Source organism: Pristiophorus japonicus, chromosome 13, assembly GCF_044704955.1.
Source record: "Pristiophorus japonicus isolate sPriJap1 chromosome 13, sPriJap1.hap1, whole genome shotgun sequence".
NCBI lineage: Eukaryota > Metazoa > Chordata > Chondrichthyes > Pristiophoridae > Pristiophorus > Pristiophorus japonicus.
The window spans coordinates 25492440-25510251 of NC_091989.1; the positions used below are offsets into that span (position 1 = coordinate 25492440).

Below are 17812 nucleotides of genomic sequence, written 5' to 3' on the forward strand. Positions count from 1 at the left end.
CGGGAGCTGGTCCAGTGTTCCAGTGGAAATGCAGGAAGAGATAAAGCCGTTCCAGCGGCGCAAAGATGAAATGTCTATACAGGCAGACTGCCTTCTGTGGGGCAATCGAGTATTGGTCCCCAAGAAGGGCAGAGACATCTTCATCAATGACCTCCACAGTACCCACCCAGGCACCTTAATGATGAAAGTGATAGCCAGATCCCACGTGTGGTGGCCTATTATAGATGCGGACTTAGAGTCCTGCGGTCACAGATGTAATACATGCTCGCAGTTAAGCAATGTACCCAGAGAGGCGCTTCTAAGTTTATGGTCTTGGCCCTCCCAACCGTGGTCTAGGGTACACGTCGACTATGCAGGCCCGCTCTTGGGTAAAATATTCCTTGTGGTTGTAGATTCGTACTCCAAGTGGATTGAATGTGAGATAATGTCGGCTTGCATGTCCGCTGCCACCACTGAAAGCCTGCGGGCCATGTTTGCCACACACGGCTTACCTGATGTCCTGGTGAGCAACAACGGGACATGTTTTACCAGTGCTAAGTTGAAAGAATTCATGACCCATAACGGGATCAAATATGTCACATCTGCCCCATTTAACCAGCGTCCAATGGTCAGGCAGAGAGAGCAGTGCAAACCATCAAGCAAGGCTTGAAGAGGGTAACTGAAGGCTCACTGCAGACTCGCCTATCCCGAGTTCTGCTTAGCTACTGCACGGTACCCCACTCACTCACTGGGATCCCATCTGCTGAACTGCTCTTGAAAAGAGCACTTAAGACAAGTCTCTCGTTAGTTCACCCTGATTTACATGAACAGGTAGAGAGCAGGCGGCTTCAACAAAGTGCATAACATGATAGTGCAAATGTGTCACGCGTGATTGAAATCAATGATCCTGTATTTGTATTGAATTATGGACAAGGTCCCAAGTGGCTTCCCGGCACTCTCGTGGCCAAAGAGGGGAGCAGGGTCTTTCGGGTCAAACTTTCAAATGAACTCATTCACCGGAAACACTTGGACCAAATCAAACTCAGATTCACGGACTACCCTGAGCAATGCACCTTGGACCCTACCTTTTTTGATCCCCCAACACACATACCAGTGGCAACCGACACCACGGTTGGCCACGGAGTAGAACCCATCATCCACAGCAGCCCTGCAGGGGTCCAACATACCAGGCTGCCCAGCAAGGCCAGCTGTACAGAAGCCCAGCGAGGGCCCAACAAATGATTCAACAACACCAGCTTTCACACCGAGACGATCAACCAGGGCAAGAAGGGCCCCAGATCGACTCACATTGTAAATAATTACACAATTGACTTTGGGGGGGGGGGGGGGAAATGTGGTTATATATGTGGACTTGTATTTACTCTGTACAGCCACCAGAGGGCTCATCCCTCGGAGACCCAAGGGTTCTCATAATCCCTTGGGAGCACAGGTATTTAAGAGTGCTTCACAGGTTGGAGAGGCACTCTGGAGACCTGCAATAAAAGACTGAGGTCACACTTTACTTTGAGCTCACAGAGTTCAGTCTGACTCTTTCACCATACACAACACTCTCTCCCGTTCCCCTTCTCTCCCTCTCCAAGCCCCCATTCTCCAGTCTCTATTTCCACACCAATAGACAGGAGAGGTGATCTACTTCAAAGCCTCTCTTAGAAATACAATAGAAAACAATAATGATTGGATTTCAAATGCTCGTAAGATGTGACATGAAAGTATTGAAACTCTGAATAGTCCATAATAAGAATTAGAAGAGGCACTTGATAATTGCAAAACCCTCCTGCCTCGGGAGCTTCAGGTTCCCCTTATTTTTATTGGATGTTAAATCCTCAGGTGAGAAGAGCCAATTCCGGAATCTCCCTCTCTTACCCCCCTACACTTTCCAGTCCCCCTGAATTCTGGCTCTCACTCTATTCCCAATTCTCCAGCAGCCCCCTCCCAACTGTTCCCAGCACTCCAGCTGGTCATGGTTCTCTGCAGTGGTTAGGTGACATCACTGAGCAGGAGGTTTTTCTAAGCAGCAACCACGGGGAGAGGACGCACTGGCGGGAAATTTAAATGGCTGATCTCCTGGGCTGCCGGAGGCAGCGTTCAGGAAGGAAGCCCCGATACTGGGACACTCCTGCTAAAAGCGGGAGGGTTGAGAACCTTAATTCCAGCCAAGATCAGTGAACTCAGCACAGACCTGGAGACCCAGGACATTTTGCTCTGCGTAGCTCAGTGCCAAATTGTATTAACCAATGCAGCCAATGGTGCAGTCCCCTCACAAGATCCTGCCAATAACCCTGATCGTCACTAACAGGGTTTTCAAAATGGAAGGCCCTGTCACCCAGAGAGAGGTAAAAAGAAACCACCAACTGCAGAGGCAACAAGTTCTGAACTCACCTCTGTGATTGCAAGAACTCGGACTCAAACATTAATAGATAGAAATGAATCTCTTTGTACTGCACTCATGTACAAACAATATTTGCCACTGAAAGGCTTTCAATCCTTGATTAATCATGAGTGGGCCTCATGAGTTAGGTGTTTGTTGGTTCAGTAATCCTACGCATGAGATCAATACTCACATGGGCCGTACAGTACAGGTTAGGGCTAAATTATTCCTTTATTACCCTGTGTGTACTGTACGTGTACAGCACCTGATACTGAGCCACACACGAGCTGTATAGTACCAGATGGGAGTGAGTCATTCCCTTTTACCGTGTGTACTGTACATGAACAAGAGCTGACACTGAGACACACAAAGCGAATGGAATGTTGGGATTTGTAGCCAAGGCAGTAGAATGCAAAATGGTAAACTAAGTTACTCCCCTGTGATCACATTGAAAAACATCTACAGGGACTGTAACAGTAGCAGAGAGAGGAATGAAACTGAGCTCAGTATAAAAGGGGATAGGCAAAGATTAAAGAAGCTCAGACTGTACAGTTTTGAGAAAAGGTAGTTAGTGGGAGGAGGAGGCTCTAGGAGGGGATACATGTCATCGAAAAGGGGCACCTCACAATAAGCCAGTAGGACCAGAGGAAGGGAATGGAAATTGGTGAAACAAAAATGTAAAGCTGGTGTGAGGAAGAACTTCTTTACTCAAAGAGTGAAAGATGTTTGAAATAATTTTTCAGGTGGGAGGAGTGGATGAACTGATAATGTGTAGTGTGATTGTTAAACCTTTGTTAATAAACCAAATAGTTCTTCATAGCAATATGTTTCTATGAATTCTTAAGCAAAGAACCCATGAAGCAAATACATTACAGGAGGATAGAGACAAAAACACCAGAGTTAGTAAAAATACCATGATGGGTACTAGAGGGACAGGGCTCGATGGAACTGTTAGGGTACTTGAGGGAGGGCCTTTGATGGGAGAGTTAGGGTACTAGAGGGAAGAGCTTTGATGGGAGAGTTAGCACATTAGAGGGAAGTGCTTCGATGGGAGAGTTAACACACTAAAGGGATGAGCTTTTGTGGCCATTTTGGCTTTTTCTATAACTTGTCATATGTTCTTTTGTACTGATACTAACATTGAGACACTCAAGTCACATAGTATCGGGGGGAGTGAAGTGTTCCTGTTTACCCTGTATGTATAGGTACAGAAACTGATGCCTTGGCACTGGGAGTAGTAAAGTATGAGGCAGGAGTAATGATTCCTTTTCATCCAATATGTACCATAGGCCAGGGAGCCTTTCACTGTTGCCCGATCTGGCCTCCAGCTGACTCCAGGCTCACATTGGCTGAGTCCTAGTACTTTTTGACTCACGAGCCAATCAGTTGTAAAAACACTCACTACAATTCATGGCAGTGCCATAACCACAAGAACTGCAGCAGTTCAAGGAGAAGGCTTACAATCACTGCCTTCACAGGGCAACCAGGACCGGGCAATAAATGCTGGCCTTGCCAGCAACGCCCACCTCCCGACTTCAAATAAGTAAATGTACAGCATATGATATTTAGACACACATGAGCCACACAGTACCAGATGGGAGTGAATCGTTCCCTTTTACCCACTATGTACTATACTTGTACAGGAACCGACACTGAGACACACACGAGCTGTACGGTACCAGACAAAAGTGAATAGTTCCCTTTACTTAGTGTGTACTCTACATGTACAGGACCTGAGACTTAGACACAGTATCAGACGGGAGTGAATTGTTTCGTTTTACCTAGTGTGTACTGTACAAGTACAGGAGCTGACACTGTGACACACACGAACCGTACAGTACCAGACGGAAGTGAATCGCCAGTTGGTTTATTTATCAATCAGAAAGTACAGTGTATTAATAAATTAAAGATATCTTACCCAGCTCCTCGAGTTCAGCAGTCATGGATTTGGAGCGGAGAGTCAGTGTGGTACTTGGTGCTCTCTTCGGGGGTGGCGGGGCTGAAATAAAAAGAGATGAGAGGTTTGACTTTCTGCCCAGGACCTTTCTAGCACCTCCGATGTGCAGGTGCCATTTTTTCTCCACTGCCTGAATCTCGTCGTAATCCTGACAGGAATCATCGCACTGCTGGAGGATCTTGTTCAAACTGCGCGTGGAAGCAAACTTCTTCATACTATCCCTCGTGGAAGCTCGGGCCTAGCAGGTTCTGGGATGTGAAGCGCACCACATAAATTCTCTGCTGGGTTCAGCCTGCATGCTTCCTAAAGAGTACTAATTCATCCCCAGAATGTGGCAGTGTCAGTCTGGGTTCTCAGTTAGACAGCAGTAAAATTATTTTTAAGCCACCCTTCACCTCACACACACACAGATGTCGGGAAAAATCATTTTTTTCTTTTGATGTTTCCCCTCTTAAAACATCCAAGTCAGAAGCGTAAAAGAATTCAGTCCGCTGTCACAGTCTCAGGTGTGCCGAGATTTTTCCAGGCTCTGGCTTGTATACGAACAATACGGCATTCAAATGTTCAACAGGGAATACCATGGAAACAAGGCCAGCAGGCAACCCCTTCCTCCTCCTCCTCCTCCTCCTCCTCCTACTCCCACCCTCCCTCGCTCGCTCTATAGCCGTGCTTCAGACACTCTGTGACAAGTACGAAATGTGAATGTGAGTTCTTCAGTCAGGGTCGGGCTGTATCCATTTGTAAATAAGTTCTATATATGTAAAATATCTCTCTCTCTATATATATATAAAAAAGAAAACAGGCTTTGTACGAGGTAACAAAGATTAAAACCACTGGAGTGCGAGATGTGGATCTGGCCTGTGTCAGGACTCAGGTTACTGCCTGTGAGGAGGACTCAGAACATCCTTGAGAGCTGGGTCCGAGAATGACGGCATCGGCACACAGAAAAATTATTCCAGCTCTGATTTTTAAATGGTTTGTGAACTGCTTCCTCCTAAACAATCACCCAACCCAAACTGTCGCTTCATCACAAACAGCTTGTCGACGTTCCTTCTGTGAGGTGAGTAGGCAGACTGACAGAGCTTCCAAGGTGGCACAGATTAGGTTTAACTCGGCCAACTGCAAGTACAGCACCGACTGTCCTCTGACCCTCGCTCCCTAGTCCTTCTGTCCGCCTCGCTCTCCTTCTCTCTCCGGCTGCTCCTCCTCTCCACCTTGTGCTCATGTGTTCTCTGCCACCTCCTCGTTCTCTGTTCCTTTTCTTTCCCCTTCCTTATCTCCCTCGCCTTCCTACACCCTTCAGTATTTGTGACATGCTTTTTGCCCCTTTCAGTAAAGTGCAACCTTATCGCTTTGCCGCAAGGCGGAAAGTTCAATCTTGTTAAAAATTAACCCGGCTCCTAACAAATAAACAAGTTGACATCTCAGTGTTACTGTACTGGAAATTTAGAGCTGAGGGAATCATGGAGATAACAAGTTGCTGTACGTATATAATATATATATATATATACACATACATACACACACAAACATATATATATATATACACACACACATTTGCATATATATATTTATATACCTACACATGCATATATGGAATTCCCTTCCTAACAGCGCTGTGGGAGTACCTTCAACACGCAGACCGCAGAGGTTCAATAAGGTGGCTCACCACCACCTTCTCAAGGGCAATTAGGGATGGGCAACACATCCCAGTAGCGAATAAAAAAAAAAAATATATATATATATACACACACACACACACACACACAAACGCACGCATATATAAACACATACATACATACACACAAATACATATAAGCACACGTACATATGTAACTGTATGGAATATTTTGGAATTAAGTTATGTGCTTTCTTTATACTGAGTCAGTGAGATTATAGGTAATAGTGCTTTTAGCTTTGTGATTTTTGGATCAGACCAGCTATTAACAGGTGTCAGTTTGGCTCAGTCAGAAGGTTGTGGGTTCAAAACCTCCTCCAGGACCTTAGCACATAATCTCAGCTGACACTCCAATGCAGTACTGAGGGAATGCTAGATTATGGAAAATGCTATCCATCAGATGAGAAAATAAATCTAAGGCCCTATCTGATTGATGGGTCAGTATAGAGGGAGCTTTACTCTGTACCTGCCCTACAAGTGTTTGATGGGACAGTGTAGAAGAAGCTTTACTCTGTAATTACCTAACCTGTGTTATAGCTGTCCTCTGAGTAATTGATGGAGCAGTGTGCAGGGATCTTTACTCTGTATCTAACCTGTCCTGGGAACGTTTGATGGGACAGTGTAGAGGGAGCTTTACTCTGTATGTAACCTGTGTTGTCTTGACTGTGGATGCCTGAAACATGCCTTCCTGGGCACAATGATGGAACCGTGCATTAGGCTTTACCACATTTGTAAGTGAGGGCCTCACTGTTCATGGCCTTGGCCACCATCAGTCTCCTCTACTCAATGTGAAAGAAACACTCCTTTCCATCCAGTATACAGTGCTCAAGTGGAAAAGGTGAACAGAGTTCTGTACTGCTTTGATATCAGGAAACCACCATCTTCATCACCTAAATTCATGGGGTGTAGGAAAGATTATGTTGTCTATTTGGAAAGTCAGTGATGAGGCGCTATCAATTGAAAATTGTCACTAAGAGATTGAGGAGATATGTTACAATAAATCTCTTTAACAGATTGGGATCTGCTTCCAGGGCTTGGCGGGAAATGAGTTGCAAATGTTTATTTTTGGCATGCCACAGGATATAGAGCATCCTTTACAACCATAAAAGTTTATACTACAGAAGGAGGCCATTCGGCCCAATGTATCCATGTTAGCTCTTTGCTGGAGCAATCCAAAACTAATGCTCCTGCCTCCCAGCCCTGTATCTGCCGCTGTTTTGTATATTTACCCAATTTTCCCATAAAAAAATCAATGGTCTCTGTCTCAAGCACTCCATGTGGCAAAGCATTCCATGCTCAAACATCTCTCTCTGTAAAGAAAGAAAACCAGAAAGAGCTTGCATTTATATAATATCTGTCACAATCTCAGGATATTCTAAAACGCTTTACAAATGAGGAACCACTTTTGAATTGTCGTCACTGTTGTAACAGCCAATTTGTGCACAACAAGCTCCCACAAACAGCAGTGAGATAAATTTTCAGATAATCTGTCTAGTAATGATGGTTGCGGGGATAAATATTGGCTACAACACCAGGGAGAATGCCCCTGCTCTTCGAATAGTGCCATGGAATCTTGAAAGGGGAGACGGGGCCTCGGTTTAACGTCTCATCGAAAGGATGCATCTCTGACAGTTCAGCACTCCCTCAGTTCTGCACTGGAGTGCCAGCTTGGATTATGTACTCAAGTCTCTGAAGTAGACTGGACCCACAATCTTCTGACTGAGAGGCCAGAATGCTACCAACTGAACTGAGGTTGAAATTGCTCTACAGAATTTTAAATTGATGATCTCTTGTCACCAACTCCCCAACCAGAGGAAACTGTCTTTCCCTATTCAGCCTATGAAAACACTTTATCATTTGTAAAACCACTGTTAAATCTCCAGTTTGCCTTGAAAATAATGGGGTGGAGGGTTTGGCTCTATAATAAGCTCCACCAGAGAATTGGCCATGTGTTATGACAAAAATTTACCCTCAATGTGTCATTGCCCTGGAAACGTGAGAGCTGTGCAAATCCAGTCTAGCCATTACAAAGTGATTGATCGTTACTCAGCAAGTGGTTAGAATATGGAACTCACTGCAACATGGAGTAGTTGAGGCAAATAGCATAGATGCATTTAAGAAGAAGCTAGATAGGTACTTGAGGGAGAAAGGAATAGAAGGACATGTTGATAAAATTACATAGAATATACAGCACAGAAAAAAGGCCATTCGGACCAATCAATTTATGTTGATGTTTCTGTACCACTCGAGTTTCCTCCCATCGTAAGAACATATGGGGGCCGAAATTGGCCATCGCCCCAATTGGGGGCAGCAACCTCTCCGGGGCTAGACAGTCTGCATCCGGCGCGGAAGTCCCGGCCCGTAAGCGAAATTGGGGTCACTGCCCCTCACAGGAAGTGGAACGCAATGTCGCGCACCCCACTTCCTTTCAGGGTGGGATAGGAGATGTTACCTGGGCGTATCGCGGAGTGCAATGCGGTCTCTCCGTGTAGCGCTGGCGGATTTCAATGGCACTCCCCTTCTGTTAAAGGGGTGGGCCACTGCAAGTTCTGCAGGCTCTTTGATGGCCTCCACAGGGCCAACAGGGATGAGAGGAGTCGTGGCGGCAGCCCAGCGCCGAAACGGAGTGCTGGGCTACATGATCGCGGCCCGGACCCCACGACATCATTGGACAGTGGCCTGAGCGATAAGTCGGGAAAAAGAAAATCGCAGCGCAGCACACCTCCCCTTTAACTTTTGCCCTGCAAAGGGTGTGCGGCCCGGTTCATGACCCGCGAGGCTGGCGTGGCCTCAAGGGGCGATGGCTAATTTCCGCCACGTGGCGGAAATGGTCTACTGCGGGGCAAAAAGGGTTCACCGCACATGGCGGTGCAGTGGCCCGGGGTGCTACCGGCGGGATGCGACGCATTCGCGCCTCCACCAACTTCCACGAAACTCCGCTAAATCCCGGTAACGCCTACAGCCCCCCACCGCCCCCAACCCTGGGCAAAAACACTTTCGCACCGTTAGCGCCCTCCTAGAGATGCTAACAGGAGGCGCACAACCGGGGAATTTCACTCCCAAGAACATAAGAAATAGTAGCAGTGGGCTATTCGGCCCCTCGAGCCTACGATCATGGCTGATCTTATGCCTCAACTCTTCTGCACTATCCCCATATCCCTTGATTCCCTTAATATCTAAAAATCTATTGATCTCTGTCTTGAATATACTCAATGACTGAGCCTTCCCAACATCTGGGGTAGAGAATTCGAAAGATTCACCATCCTCTGAGTGAAGAAATTTCTCCTCATCTCAGTCCTAAATGGCCGACCCCTTTTTCTGAGACTGTGACCCCTGGTTCTGGACTCCCCTGCCAGAGGAAATATCCTCCCTGCATCTACCCTGTCAAGCCCTGTAAGAATTTTGTATGTTTCAATGAGATCACCTCTCGTTCTTCCAAACTCTAGAGATTACAGGAGTCAGGGACCAAGTTTCGAACCGCGCCTAGAACGGCGCAGTCCCGACCTGGACGCCCGTTTTTCGCACAACAAAGTGCGCCTAAAAAAACCCTCCAGATTCTCCACCTCCCTGCAGGTCCTCTGGCCCTCGGCGCGGCGCAGCAGGAGCTGTAGGGGGCGGAGCCAGGTCCCTGCGCTGAAAACAGTGCCGGGACCTTTGCACATGTGCGCTACAGTGGGCACACAAGTGCAGTAGCTCCAGGCGCCCGAAACTGTGTGGGAGGGGCCCGAAACACGGAGCCCCTAGCCCTGGCCGAATGGCCGCACTGGGGCTGCGTGAATAAGGCTCCTCCCACGGCCAGCTCCTGCTTCCTCCCGAACCGACTCGACTCCCGCTTCCCGCCCCCCGCCTCCAGACCGGACCGGACTCCCTCTCCCCCCCGCCCCCGGACTGGATCCGACCCGACTCCCGCTTCCCCCGACCTGACCTCCCTCTCCCTCCCTCCCCCCGACCCGAACCGAACAGATCTCCCTCCCACCACCCCTCCGACCTGACCCAACGCCACCTACCTGTAAATCTGGTGCTGGGGACGGGCCCTGCCCGAAGTCTCGGGCCCGGCCCGTTCAGCCTCCCTCCCACTTCTCCTTTTCCCCCCCTCCCATCTCCTTTCACCCCCCCCCATCTCCTTTCTCCCCCTTCTCCCCTTTATCCCCTTCTCCCCCCCTCCCCCTTCTACCCCACCCTCCCCCTTCTCCCCCCCATCTCCCCCCCTCCCTCTTCTCCCCCATCCTGCCCCCTTCTCCCCTTCGCTCCCTCTGCTCCCCCCCTCTCTCCCTCTAACCCCCCCTCCCCCTCCCCTCGCTGTCAGAAACACAGACACTGACAGACAGAGAATGAGAGACACAGACAGACAGACAGAGAGATAGAGACACTGACAGAGACACACTAGGGGAGGTGGGGGGGGGGGGGGGGGCATCCCAGCACGCTGTTGGAGGGCTCCCGGTGCTGCAGTCGGTAAGTAGAAAATGTTTTATTTATTGATTTAAAAAAAAATTATTTCTTATTAATTTTTTTTGATTGATTTATTGGTTGATTTATTGATGTATTTATCATTTATTATTGATGATGGCTCTTTATTTGTAAAACTGAAGTGTTTAATGTTTGTAAACTTCCCTTTAAACCCCCCCCTCCCCCATTCCCTACGGCTGATTTGTAACCTACGCCTGATTTTCTAAAGTGCAGACAAGGTTTTTTCGAGCGTACAAAAATCTTCACTTACTCCATTCTAAGTTAGTTTGGAGTAAGTTTTCACTGACAAAACTTTGAAAACAGGCGTAAGTGGCCGGACACGCCCCCTTTTGAAAAAGAAATTCTGTTCCAAAGTGAAACTGTTCTAACTGACTAGAACTGGAGCAAACTAAATGACGAGAATTCCGATTTCTAAGATACTCCGTTCTACACCAGTTGCTTCTAAAAATCAGGAGCAAATCATGTGGAAACTTGGGGCCTCAGTTTCCACACATACAAGGACGACACCCAGCTCTACCTCGCCACCACTTCTCTTGACCCCTGCTTGGTATCTAAATTGTCAGATTGCTTGTCCGACATCCAGTACTGGATGAGCAGAAATTTTCTCCAATTAAATATTGGGAATCTTTGGTCCTCGCCACAAACTGCTTTCCCTAACCACTGACTCCATCTCTCTCCCTAGCATCAATCTGAGGGTGAACAAGACTGTTCACAATCTAGGTGTCATATTTGACCATGAAATGAGTTTCCAGCCACATATCCGTGGCATAACTAAAACTGCCTCTTTCCACCTCCGTGACATTGCCCGCCTCCGCCACTACCTCAGCTCTTCTGCTGCTGAAACCCTCATTCATGCCTTTGTTACCTCTAGATTTGACTACTCCAACTTACTCCTGGCTAGCCTCCCACATTCTACATTACATAATCTTGAGGTCATCCAAAACTCAGCAGCCCGTGTGCTAACTCGCACCAAGTCACGATCACCCATCACCCCTTTGCTTTCTGAGCTAGATTGGCTCCCAGTTAAACAACGCATTGATTCCAAAATTCTCATCCTTGTTTGCAAATCACTCCATGGCCTTGCCCCTTCCTATCTCTGTAATCTTTTTCAGCTTTACAATCCCACAAGATGTCTGCACTCCACTAATTCTGCCTTCTTGAACATCCCTCATTATAACTGCTCAACCATTGGTGGCCGTGCCTTCAGCTTCTTGGGCCCAAAGCTCTGGAACTCCTTCCCTAAATCTCTCCGCCTCTCTACCTCTCTTTCCTCCTTTAAGACGCTTGTTAAAACAGACCTCTTTAACCAAGCTTTTGGTCATCTGCCTTAATTTCTTCTTTCAAAACTGTACACAATACTCCAGGTGTGGTCTCACCAGGGCCCTATATAATTGCAGTAAGACATTTTTACTCTTATAATCAAATCCTCTTGCAATAAAGGCCAGAATACCATTTGCTTTCTTAATTATTTGCTGTACCTGCATGTTAACTTTCAGTGATTTGTGTACGACACCCAGGACGCTCTGATCAACATTTCCCAATCTTTCACCATTTAAAAAAGACTCTGCTTTTCTATTTTTATCTATTTTGTCTTGTAATACTTCTGTGAAGCACCTTGGAATGTCTTACTATGATAAAGGCACAATATAAATAAAAGTTATTATTATTATAGTCTGCTCAATCTCTCCTCATAGGACAATCCCCCATCCCAGGAATCAGTCTAGTGAACCTTTGTTGCATGCCATCTATGACACGTATATCCTTCCTTAGGTAAGGAGATCAAAACTGTACACAATACTCCAGGTGTGGTCTCACCAGGGCCCTATATAATTGCAGTAAGACATTTTTACTCTTATAATCAAATCCTCTTGCAATAAAGGCCAGAATACCATTTGCTTTCTTAATTATTTGCTGTACCTGCATGTTAACTTTCAGTGATTCGTGTACAACGACACCCAGGACGCTCTGATCAACATTTCCCAATCTTTCACCATTTAAAAAAGACTCTGCTTTTCTATTTTTCCGGCCAAAGTGGATAACTTCACATTTCTCCACATTATATTCCATTTGCCATGTTCTTGCCCATTCACTTTGCTTGTCAATATCACCTTGAAGCCTCTTTGCACCTTCCTCTCAACTTACATTCCCACCTAGCTTTGTATCATCAGCAAACTTCTTTGACCTCACCAAGGCCTTTGACATTGTCAACCGTGAGGGACTATGGAGTGTCTTCCTCCGTTTCGGCTGCCCCCAAAAGTTTGTCACCATCCTCCACCTGCTCCACAACGACATGCAAGCCATGATCCTGACCAATGGATCCACCCAATCTATGTCCGGACCGGGGTCAAGCAGGGCTGCGTCATTGTGCCAACACTCTTCTCGATCTTCCTTGTTGCAATGCTCCATCTCACTCTCAACAAGCTCCACGCTGGAGTGGAACTAAACTATAGAACCAATGGGAACCTGTTCAATCTTCGTCGCCTCCAGGCTAGATCCAAGATTGTCTCATCCTCTGTCATCGAACTACAGAATGCGGATGACACTTGCGTCTGCGCACATTCAGAGGCCGAACTCCAAGCCATCGTCAACATTTTCACCGAGGTGTACGAAACATCCATAAGACAAAGGTCCTCCACTAACCTGACCCCGCCACACAACACTATCCACCCTGTCATCAAAATCCACAGAGCGGCGTTGTACAACGTGGACTATTTTCCATACCACGGGAGCCTACTATCAGCAAGGGCAGATATCGATGACGAGGTCCAACACTGCCTCTAGTGCGCCAGTGCAGCCTTCAGTCGCCTGAGGAAGAGAGTGTGTGAAGACCAGGACCTCAAATCTGGCAGCAAGTTTATGGTCTACAGGACAGCAGTGATACCCGCCCTCCTATATGGCTCAGAGACGTGGACCATAAACAGTAGACATCTTAAAGCGCTGGAGAAGCACCGCCAATGCTGCCTTTGCAAGATCCTGCAAATCCACTGGGAGGCTAGACGCACCAATGTCACTGTTTTTGTTCAGCCAACATCCCCAGCATCGAAATACTGACCACACTCAACCAACTTCGTTGGGTAGGCCACACTGTCTGCATGCCTGACACGAGACTCCCAAAGCACGTGCTCTACTCGGAACTCCTACACGGCAAGCGAGCCCCAGGTGGGCAGGGGAAACGCTTCAAGGACACCCTCAAAGCCTCCTTGATAAAGTGCAACATCCCCACTGGCACCTGGGTATCCCTGGCCCAAGACAGTCCTAAGTGGAGGAAGAGCATCCAGGAGGGCGTTGAGCACCTCTCATCACCGAGAGCATGCGGAGGACAAGCGTAGGCAGCGGAAGGAGCATGTGGCAAACCAGACTCCCCAATCACCCCTTCCTTCAACCACTGTCTGTCCCACCTGTGACAGAGACTGTAATTCCCGTATTGGACTGTACAGTCACTTTTAGAGTGGAAGCAAGTCTTCTTCGATTTCGAGGGACTGCCTATGATGATGATGATGAAGCCTCTTTGCACCTTCCTCACAACTTACATTCCCAACCTAGCTTTGTATCATCAGCAAACTTAGATATATTTATTACATTTCGTCCCCTCATCCAAATCATTGATATAGATTGTGAATATCTGAGGCCCAAGCACTGATCCTTGCGGTACCCCATTAGTTACAGTCTGCCAACCCGAAAATTACCCATTTATTCCTACACTGTTTTCTGTCCATTAACCAATCTTCAATCCATGCTAGTATATTACCCCCAATCCCAATAGCCCTAATTTTGTTTAATAACCTCTTATGTGGCACCTTATCAAATGCCTTCTGAAAATCCAAATACACCACAGCCATTGGTTCCCCATTATCTATTCTGCTAGTTACAACCTCAAAAAACTCTAACAGATTTGTCAAACATGATTTCCCTTTCATAAATCCGTGTTGACTCTGCCCAACTTATTATTATTTTCTAAGTGCCTTGTTACCACATCCTTAATAATAGATTCTAGCATTTTCCGTATTACTGATGTCAGGTTAACTGGTCTGTAGTTCCCCATTTTCTCTCTCCCTCCTTTCTTAAATAGCAGGGTTACATTTGCTACCTTCCAATCTGCAGGAACCGTTCTAGAATCTATGGAATTTTAGAAGATGACAACCAATGCATCCGCTATCTCTATAGCCACCTCTTTCAAAACCCTAGGATATAGCCATCAGGACCAGGGGATTTATCAGCTTTCAACCCCATTAATTTCTCCAGTACTTTTTTTTACTAATGCTAATTTCTTTCAGTTTATCATTTTCCACTATTTCCGGGAGGTTTTTTGTGTCTTCTTCTGTGGAGACAGACACAAAGTATTTGTTTAACTTCCCTGCCATTTTCTTATTCCCCATTATAATTTCTCCTGTCTCATCCTGTAAGGGACCCATATTTACTTTTGCTAATCTTTTCCTTTTTACATACCTATAGAACCTTTTACAGTCTGTTTTTATGTCTATTTTTCCTTTCTTTATCAATTTCATAGTCCTCCTTTGCTGAATTCTAAAATCCTCAGGCTTACCACTTTTTTTTGGCAACATTATAAGCCTCTTCCATTGATTTAATACTATCTTTAACTTTCTTGTTAGCCACAGTTGGATCACTTTTCATGTGGGGTTTTTGTGCCTTAAAGGAATGTATATTTGTTGTAAATTATGTATTAATTCTTTAAATGCTTGTCACTGTTTGTCTACTGTCATACCTTTTAATGTAGTTTCCCAATCTACCTTGGACAACTTGCCCTTCATACCTACGTAGTTTGCTTTGTTTAGATTTGAGACCCTAGATTCGGATTTAACTAAATCACTTTCAAACTTAATATAAAATTCTATCATATTATGGTTGCTCTTCCCTAAGGGCCCCTTTACTACAAGGTTATTAATAAACCCTTTCTCATTGCACAATACTAGATCTAAAATAGCCTGCTCCCTAGTTGGTTCCTCAACATACTGATCTAGAAAACTATCTTGTATACATTCCATGAATTCTTCCTCCACACTATTACTGCAAATTTGGTTTGCCTAGTCAATATGTTGATGAAAGTCTCCCATGATTATTGTATTACCCTTTTACGAGCGGAGGAATGACGGCCTTGGAACCAGCGTGGCGCCCCGACCTGCGAGGAAACACAAATCGCAGGTCGGGGCTATAAAAGGACCATACCACTACAAGGCGACGGCTTTGAGGAGGGCGACTGGGTGATGTCACCAAAACCCAGGTTGCCGATTGGAGTGTGGGCAGGACGGAGGAGTGGCAAGAGACTGTGGCAGAGGTGCGGCGAATGATCGGGGCCCAGGAGAGGCGAGGGTTCGGGGCCCAGAAGAGGCGGAGGCCCAGGGGCAGCATGAGACAGCCCACACTGTGATCTATGGACAGTAGGAATATGTGTGCGCACTAGGTCTGTGCAGCAGAACTTGATCTCCAGTCGTCTTGGTTAACCCTTGCCACTGGATCAAGACTTAGCTCTGTCAAGCCCGTGTGGTGGCTGGTGTGCAACAGCCACCTCACATTAAAAGAATCCATGCACAGGCATCTTCCACCCTTCAATATGTAGTTCGGGACCTGGAATATCAGGTCCCTCATTGAAACACCTGTGAACTCATCCCTTTTTGGTGTGGAAGCGGGTCATCCTCGATGAGGGACCGCCTAATACTATTACCCTTGTTACATGCGTCTCTAATTTCCTGATTTATACTCTGCCCTACATTACAACTACTGTTTGGGGGGCTATAAACAACTCCTACCAATGTTTTCTGCCCCTTGCTCCATCCAAACTGATTGTACTTCTTGATTTTCGAAGCTAAGATCCTTTCTCTCTGCTGTCTTTATCCCATCCTTTATTATTCGGCTACCCTTCTTCCTTTTATATTTTGCCTGTCTCTTCTAAAAGTTAAGTATCCTGGAATATTTAGTTCCCAACCTTGGACACTTTATAACCACATCTCCATAATGGTTATTAGATCAAACCTATTAATTTCTATCTGCGCTATTAATTCATCTATTTTGTTGCGAATGTTTCGCGCATTCAGATATAGTGCCTTTAGATTTGACTTTTTTTATTTTTCCCTGATATCACCTTAGTCATTGTTACCCTATTACCTTTGTTACTCTCTCTGGCCCTTCCTGACCCACTCTGCTTATTTTTACCCAAAACTCTGCTCTGCTCGTGAGCCTTGACATTTCTCTTGTTGCTTTAAAATTTACTCTTTACTGAATCCTCCCAGCCTCCCTTCATTAGTTTAAAGCTGTCGTTATTCGATTCACCAGGACATTGGTTCCAGCCCATCCTTCCTCATCTACCTCTATCAGCATAACCCTCTATTCCCTTCTTTCTCATATTCTTATCTAGCTTCCCCTTAAATGCAACTATGCTACTTGCCTCAAATACTCCCTGTGGTAGCGAGTTCCACATTCTCACCACTCTCTAGGTAAATAACTTTCTTCTGAATTCCCATTTGATTTCTTGGTGACTATCACAGATGTTCTAAAGAGTCAAACAGCGAGATAGTGTTCATCATCACAGATGACAGGCAATGTCGTTCATGTCCTCCGCATTCTCCTGTAAACAATTTACCAGCATGCAAATTAATGGTTGTGCTATACTAACCTAAATATGGCAGAGAATAATGGTGCAGGTTTCAGTTCATCTGTTTACAGAAACTGTCATCAAGTTATTTACACAAAAAAAAGTATGTTACTGGAACAAAATTATTTTCTCCAGACAGCTCCATCTCAAATAATAGTGGCAAAGTGTCGCAGGTGCTGGTATGGAGGCAGGCTGCCAGTTTATGCCCTCCACTGCAGTTAGTGTATGACTAGGGATAACACTTACCCGAAGGAGACAGAGTTAAATAGGTTGGGCATGTATAGGTATGCAAGCACAGGTAGACAGACGTGTATTCACAAGTAGGCTGCTAACTCGTGTACATGATCACTGACGTGCAGCTCCTCACTGCATACTAAGGGGGAGATTTTACGATTGAGCTCTCCCCATTTCATGGGTAAAAATCATAGACTGGGGTGCACTGAAACAGTAAATTACCCTGTAAATTCACAGACTGGGTATATTGAAGTAGATAAATTAACAGATAATCTGTTTAAGTGATGTGGGTTGAGGGAGAAAAGAAAGACTTACATTGATATAGTGCCTTTCAGGACATCCTATAGTCAGTGAAGTACTTTTGAAGTGTGGTCACATTGTAATAATGCAGGAAATGCGGTAGCCAATTTGCACACAGCAATCTCCCACAAACAGCAATGAGACAATGATCAGATCATCTGGCTTAGGAGTTGGTTGAGGGATAAATATTGACGGGGACAT

At 45.9% G+C, this 17812-nt stretch overlaps 1 protein-coding gene across 1 annotated transcript in view; it reads right to left on the reverse strand.

Annotated features, from left to right (window-relative positions):
* Positions 1-17812, reverse strand: part of shank3a (SH3 and multiple ankyrin repeat domains 3a) — a 1463579-nt gene that overhangs the window by 216379 nt on the left and 1229388 nt on the right. The window contains exon 18 of the mRNA XM_070897277.1: positions 4287-4367. Coding sequence (XP_070753378.1) covers positions 4287-4367 — 81 coding nt within the window. The remainder of the gene's footprint in view (positions 1-4286; positions 4368-17812) is intronic.